This window comes from Pollicipes pollicipes, unplaced genomic scaffold, assembly GCF_011947565.3.
Source record: "Pollicipes pollicipes isolate AB1234 unplaced genomic scaffold, Ppol_2.1 Scaffold_6052;HRSCAF=7182_pilon_pilon_pilon, whole genome shotgun sequence".
Lineage (NCBI taxonomy): Eukaryota > Metazoa > Arthropoda > Thecostraca > Pollicipedomorpha > Pollicipedidae > Pollicipes > Pollicipes pollicipes.
Genome location: NW_023596805.1, coordinates 8,099,599 through 8,106,875, shown reverse-complemented (window position 1 = coordinate 8,106,875; position 7,277 = coordinate 8,099,599). Strand labels below are relative to the sequence as shown.

The 7,277-nt window shown below is 51.1% G+C and overlaps 1 protein-coding gene across 1 annotated transcript; it reads left to right on the top strand.

The window, feature by feature from the left end:
* The first annotated feature begins 280 nt into the window (after positions 1 to 280).
* Positions 281 to 2,343, top strand: LOC119104753 (histidine-rich glycoprotein-like). The gene is made up of 3 exons (XM_037228473.1): positions 281 to 444; positions 732 to 1,170; positions 2,314 to 2,343. The coding sequence occupies exons 1-3, from the start codon at positions 281 to 283 to the stop codon at positions 2,341 to 2,343; spliced, it is 633 nt and encodes a 210-aa protein (XP_037084368.1).
* Positions 2,344 to 7,277: the final 4,934 nt, after the last annotated feature.

The window sequence follows — 7,277 nt, the reverse complement described above, 5'->3', positions numbered from 1 at the left end:
TTGATAATATTGATATTTGTGATCATGACTTTGAGGATCTTGATCTGGATTATCTTGATTTTGATTGACCTCATCTGGATTGTGTTGATTTTGGTGATCTTGATATAAATGATAGTGGTCTAGACTATCGTGATCTATACGATATTGACCTAGATGATCTTGGCCTAGATAATCTTGATATGGATAACCTTGATTTGGAGAATCTTGATCTAGATGATCTTGATCTTGATGCTTCAGATTATTTTCAATACAAACCTGCCGGACTTGCCTGCCCGCAGGCATGCTGACGCTGAGCCACCCCGACACCACCTGGCTGACAGCGGCGCTGTTCCTGCTGCTGGGCGACCCGGGTGGCGCGACCCGCTCGCGCGCGACCTTCCGCCTCTCGGCTGCCGAGCGGCGCTTCGCGGGCTCGCCTCTGGCCGTCGCCGCCGCCGACTCGACGTTCGTGTGTGCGCTGCGTTGCTTCCGCCGCGACGGCTGTGTCTCCATCCAGACTGGGGCCGCGCGGTGCCTGCTTCTCGGCCACGAGCCGGAGGCCGGTCAGCTGGAGCCAGAGGCGGGGAGCTGCGTGCTGACGGCAGTGACGTCACTGGTGACGGATGGGCTCGAGCAGGTGACGCCATCGACGGTGGTGGGGAGTAGTGCGGGCTCAACGGGCGAAGGCGGTGCTGATGTGACGACGGCCGCTGTGTCCTCCACTGCTGCCACCACGGACTATACTACGGCAGCACCTCCTACCACTGCCACCACGGAAACCATTACGATTACCGCGTCTGCTGCCGCCACAACTTCTGGAGTCACCACTACGCTGGAATCTGTGCCGGCGCCAACTACGACAGATCCCAGCACGATACCACGTCCCGCAACTACCACGTCTTCTACAACGACGTCTACAGCAGCCACCGCGTCCTTCACCACGACACAGATAACGTCCACAACGTCCACCACGGCACCAATATCTACCACAACATCCACCATGGTACCAATATCTACCACAGCGTCCACCACGGCGCCAATATCTACCACAACGCCCCCCATGGCACCAATATCTACTACAGCGTCCACCACGGCACCAATATCTACCACAACGTCCACCACGGCACCAATATCTACGACAACGCCCACCACGGCACCAATATCTACCACAGCCCCCACCACGACATCAAAGCCAGTACAGCCCCTTCCACGGCCTCCGCCGGCCCTACCCCGGCCGGGGATGCGCGGACAACTGGAGCGCGTGGGAGGGCGCCTGCTCTTCGTGGAGGAGGTTCAAAGCTCGCAGGAGGGGTCCACGCGCGCGGAGGCGGGCCGAGTACTGCCGGGAGCTCGGTGCCTCGCCTCCCAATCTTCGCGAGTCAGGCGGAGTACGAGTTCCTCGCGGCCAGCCACGACCCCGGATGGCCTTTGGCTGGGGCTGACCAGGACTGGTGGCAGCGGCGACTTTGCGCCTGAGGGTCGGGGGAACAACTCGTTCTGGGGCACCATGTGGTGCGATGAACAGCCCGAGGTCAGTCACCAGTTTGCGTACCTTCGGCATGGTCCAGGTAGGGGTCGGGGTCAAGGTCAAGGTCAAGGTCAAGGTCGAGGTCAAGGTCAAGGCCAAGGACAAGGACAAGGTCGAGGCCAAGGTCAAGGACAAGGTCAAGGACAAGGTCAAGGACAAGGTCAAGGACAAGGTCAAGGACAAGGTCAAGGACAAGGACAAGGACAAGGTCAAGGACAAGGTCGAGGCCAAGGTCGAGGTCGGGGTCAGGGTCAGCGTGAGAAGTGCATGAAATCAGCTGCCAGCGACGAGAGTCTGCAAGGCGAGACAAGAGTTTGCCAGCTCGTTCCAAGCTGAGATATCCATGCCTTTGCAGGGCCGTCGTTACGGCTAGCGTGGGACTCCTGTTTGCTGTGCTGTCCCTGAGACGGCACATCGGGCCCTGCACAGCAGCGCCGCCAGCAGCACACCTTACGCACCTAGTCAGGTGTCTGTGTCTGCCTCTGACCTCGCTTGGGCGGACACAACAGCTTATACAGCGGGCTTATACAGCGGCATAGCCCGACGCTTGGCGGGTGTAATAGGTAAAGACAACCTCTCCGTGAGGGCCTCTGGTGGCAGTGATGTAAGCGACAGTCAGTACCGTTAGCAGTGCGCTGGCTAGCTGGCTGGCTAGCAGGCTAGCAGTGCGCTGGTAACAGCTGATCTCCACGCTTGCCGACGCCGTATCGCGCTGGTAACAGCTGATTTTCACGGCTGCCGACGCCTCGTAGCGCTGGTAACAGCTGATCTTCACGTTTGCCGACGCCGTATCGCGCTGGTAACAGCTGATCCTCACGGCTGTCGACGCCTCGTAGCGCTGGTAACAGCTGATCTTCACGTTTGCCGACGCCGTATCGCGCTAGTAACAGCTGATCTTCACGTTTGCCGACGCCGTATCGCGCTGGTAACAGCTGATCTTCACGATCGCCGACGCCGTACCTCGCCGACGGTCAGCCAGTATTCGTGCCACGACTCGTGATCTCCAGGTGGTCTCGAGCGGAGGATCTCTGAGATTCGTGCCACCACTCGTGATCTCCAGGTGGTCTCAAGTGGATGATCTCTGAGATTCGTGTCACGACTCGTGATCTCCAGGTGGTCTCGAGCAAATGATCTCTGAGATTCGTGTCACTACTCGTGATCTCCAGGTGGTCTTAAGTGGATGATCTCTGAGTTGATGCGCCGCTATGCTTGATATGTTTTGCATTCGTTGGTGTTTTTCTGTTGGTCTCGTTACAATTTCTGGTGTCTCTCGCGCCGTGTGCGGGGTTGGGGTTGAGAAAGAGCCTGCTAATTGCCACCGTAGTTCTGGTATTTGGCTTCGCTGACTCCCTGAGCAGCAGCTCTACACTGGCAAGTATCGCTAAGCATAGCTCTCTGTGCCGTTTGACCCATATGACGCGTCGCTGCATCCCGACAAGCGTTGTTTGTCACATTTTTATAATGGCCGGGGCGCACACTTTGTAGCGACACTGCGTCCGCTGTAAAACGGTGGTAATGGAGGCGGAGCTTGTTTCGGCGTTTGCGCATCGCAGAACTCACGATTTATCGGCTGATTGCAAGTCATTTGTACGGGCTGGCTTGTCACAAGCTGGACATAACGTGCAGGCACGTTCACAATGGCGATTGTGTTATGGCGTTTTGCCGTGCAGAGCTTGCCGCAATGGGAATTGACAGTGGCTGGCTTGCAAATGTGCTTTTCGTCCTCGAAGGATGTTGACACCGACTTGTATCAAGCTCAGGTTCGCGCATGCGACAAGGTAGAACGGTTACTGTTACGAAACATCATCGGAATATACTTAATGCACCTTCACCGTTGTTCGTCAGAGGCCAAAGCTGGAGGCAGGGTATATATGATCCTTGTCCATGTTGTACTTCTCGCGATATTGCAACGATTGGACATCGTTCTTTCATGAAGACTCAATTTGTATAGCGCTGGACTCGTAATCAGAAGACCCCGGTTCGAATCCCATATAGTTCAAGTAGAAAATTCGGCTTGTGACACATACATGACTGACAGAAAACCATCATCGGATCATTCACATCACTCCGTGGCATCTAACGACTGCTGACGACTGAACTGGCGGACTTTTTGTCTTCATAGCAACACACTAGATCAGGACGATACTCCGAAAACCATTGCATCCGTAACATGTGTTTGTTAAGAAACTGGCTGTACGAAGACCATACGGATTGGTGAAGGAAGATGGCGGGGTAGTGGAAGGGGGCTGCAAGATCCACCAGTTCCAAAAGTGAGCAAGCTGCCCCGAGCAAGCCCGCCGGAACTGCCAGAATATGAATATATTGGAACTGGGATAGTCGTGAGACCATGCATCGCGCAAAGAAACAACCGATTAATATATCAGAATATAAAAAGGCATTCAACGGCAGATTTTTCGGCATTGTGAATAGCGAAGTTCTTATGTTGGGTTAGCGACCTTCAATATCTTGTAGCATGTTCCCGTTACCAAATGTATGCCATCTGTGGATGTTTGCATGATGAAACATGACAATAAAGATAGAGATGGGTTGATATTTCGGCAACATGCCTTTAAAGAAACAATAGCAGAACTGAATATTCACTGGCAAAAGGCTGTTACTACCGTCTTATTTAAGTGAATAATGGTTCTCGCAAATGCACTGAACAACTTACGCAACGCCCAAAAAGGTCACATTCGTTTGTTCCCAGATTTAGCTAGATGTGTGAAATAAATTATCTAGAAAATCCTGGTCGTGGGAGTTGGCAAACGGTGTCTGAAAACAACGTCTCGACTAATTCTCATAATTCTAACAAGGTTTGCAACTACAACTTGTCTCAATGCTACCCTGCCCAAGATCTCCCATTCATACCTTGCAGACGTGTGTTCGACTCCCGCTGAGTCGTGATTTGGCTCACGAGCCTTTTTTTTTTTTTGGGGGGGGGGGGGGGTGAGCCACGAGCTGAGTCGGCTCGTTGGACAAAATGTCGCCTTTAGCCATGGGTTGAACCACATACGTCGTAAAATCAGGACCCGTGTCGTGAGCCGGTCATTTCTAACATTGTCGCGCCAGTGAGACATGTGGCTCAACTTAAAATGGTAATATAGGGAAACACAGCGCGCCCCAGGAAAATTTGCGTACTATTGCAGTGTTAAAGTGAACGGCATGCAACATAAGTTGTTAAGATTTTTACGAAACAGCACAAAGTTTGTTATTGTAATCCGTAAGCAGCAAACAATTTCGTTGATCCTGGCCTAAAATTTTGTCCTCAGCCAAGAACCAGAGGATATTAGATAGTATACAGGTAACCTATATTCCTATATACTGCGTCAACATCAGTGAAAGATTGTCTGCTATCTATACAAATCAAAGCCTTGTCATATTTTTGTCAATTTTCAATACATCGCCAATTGTCGCAGCAATGAACTAATCCATTCGTGCGCATGTAGCCACATTTCCACTAGCCAGTGCTAGGCTAGTACTAGCTAGTGAAAATGTGGCTACATGCGTTTGAATGCACTTGAACTGGCGGAAATTTTTCTGTTTTGCTGGTGTCAGGGTAGAAGTCAATTCCCCCCACCATCCTATCGGGTATTGACGGCACACTTACCACGCAGGAATTACACGGGACTGGTCTCTCCAACGCCTTTCTGCTACGCTTACCTTACCACACCATTACCAGGCTCCCACCGCCACTGTGCAGCTTCGCAAACTTACTCTATACAGTTTCACCCACCAGCGTGTACCTCCCTCCCGTGTACCGACCTCCCGTGTGCCAACCACGTACTACTCTCTCGAAACGGGCATACTAACCTCTTGCCAGCACCGCGTGGTTGCCCTTCCACTAGGATCGTTCTTCCGCTAGCATTAAATTTCAAACGAAGGGACAAATGTCAGTGTGCACTGTTCGTTGGATAACGCAAAAAGAACATCTAAACCAAAGCTTGCGTGCGCCAACGCAGCGAAGAAATCAGGTTCACACGACTGTAGGGAACATTTAGGTTAACGGCTTGACCAGAACACAGTCAAGCGATGCAGTGTCATTCATGTTCAATAATACCACGGTTCGTCATCGGTTTCTCGTCACAGTATCGAACGAGGACTGCGGGCCAACAGGCGATGCACGCGACATGACTCTCTGTTCTAACGTATTCAGTGCGGCTGGGTTCAGGACAATTTTATCGCGAGAAAACAAATATACTGCCAGGAAACCACGCTCCCCACGCAGCAGCGCGAAGAATCAAACGCGCCGCAGGCTGACCAACATCGCGGCTGTATGCGGTTGCACGCTGCCGTAGTCGTAATACACCATCACGTGGCCGCCTTTGGATCCAAGGCGCGCAGGCTGTTTCGAATCGACCGCTTCCACACGCTTCAATTTCGAGTAATACCTAAGGTGTCGGACGGGCCTGCGCTGTGATGTAGAACAGATGTTTCAAAACAAATCTGATCAGCTTCTACAGGTGCGCGCTGTTAGCTTTTTGGCCAAACACACAAACTGGCACTGCTAGCATCAGTATGACCCCGCGGAGCTCACCATCGTAGCTACAGCCGTTTTCCCGCAATAACCGGAAATTCGTCTCCCTCCTGCTTCACCTGCAAAGCCTCACTGCAGCCGTGATTGCCCTCCATTCGATGAAGCGTCTCCGCAGGTCATTCAATAGTTTAACGCACTTGAAACTACAGACTGACCCGTTCATAAATTGTCAAGTGGGCACTGTTCATGCGGAAGTAAATAATTCTGGGAGAGACGCTTACTGTTACCTCAGCGTCATTCTGTTCGACTTCAAGACCTTTCCCTCAGCTGGGTGTATGATCTCAGCAGATCGCAAGCCAAAGTGTGATGCTGCCGGAGCATCTGCAAAACATGCAAAACAAGGAACGCTGCCGCAATGCCTCCGTCTCTTCCCGCAAGGACGCGTTTTTTGTTGATAAAAGCAAGAAAGACCTTAAGCTGCTGGTACTTCGGCATCATGAGCCGGAGTCCTAATCCTGAACACACTCAACCTTCATTTTACCAGGGACATACCATTACGTGTACCTAGCAATCATCTCAGTCCATACAATTTTTCTTTGCAACCTATAACATTGTCCATCCATTTTGACCAAAACTTGACACACCAATATCAATGTTAGCCCTGGCCCAAACTTGGTCGCGTATGAACAACCCGGGCCGTCAAGGACCCGGCAAGCCGTACCACGCCGGCTTCAGTTTGACCTGTTATCGCTGGTGCGAGATGAGAACGGTTTGTTGTATTTGTAGCAAATATCACTCGATAGTGTACGATGTTGTTTCGGAGATTATTGCAGATGTACAGCTTCATCATGGGTGACTTAGAAAAAACAAATAACCTTGAGAGATGGTTGAAAATGTGTTGTTTGTATCAAGTAAGAACTCCTCAAAAGTTGTATTCTGTTTCACCATTTTCCCTGTCCATTTCCCCATATCAGAGGCCCCCCCCCCCCCCCCCCAGAAGGCGCGGCGGGCGTATAGCAGCAGGCGCTCGCCAGAGACGCATCAGGGCGGTGCGAACTTCAAGTGGTATCTGTTGTGGTTGCCCTATGATATATTTATAACCTTCACGGTAATGGAAACTTGATTGCTTGTTTTGCAGTTATTATGAACTCTTCATATAATATATATATATTATATATATATATATATATAAATATATATTATATATATACCCAATGGCATATCTTTCTGCCTAAAAAACATGTTGCATTTCATGATTGCATGTTAGTACCCGTACTCATGGATAATGTTTGAACC

Bases quoted from the DNA above. Each gene is read 5' to 3' on its own strand.
- LOC119104753 (XM_037228473.1), top strand. From the start codon at position 281: ATGCTGACGCTGAGCCACCCCGACACCACCTGGCTGACAGCGGCGCTG. The intron at 445-731 runs GTTCGTGTGTGC...ATACTACGGCAG, and splicing joins GTCGCCGCCGCCGACTCGAC to CACCTCCTACCACTGCCACC. The intron at 1,171-2,313 runs GCCAGTACAGCC...CGCTGGTAACAG, and splicing joins GCCCCCACCACGACATCAAA to CTGATCCTCACGGCTGTCGA.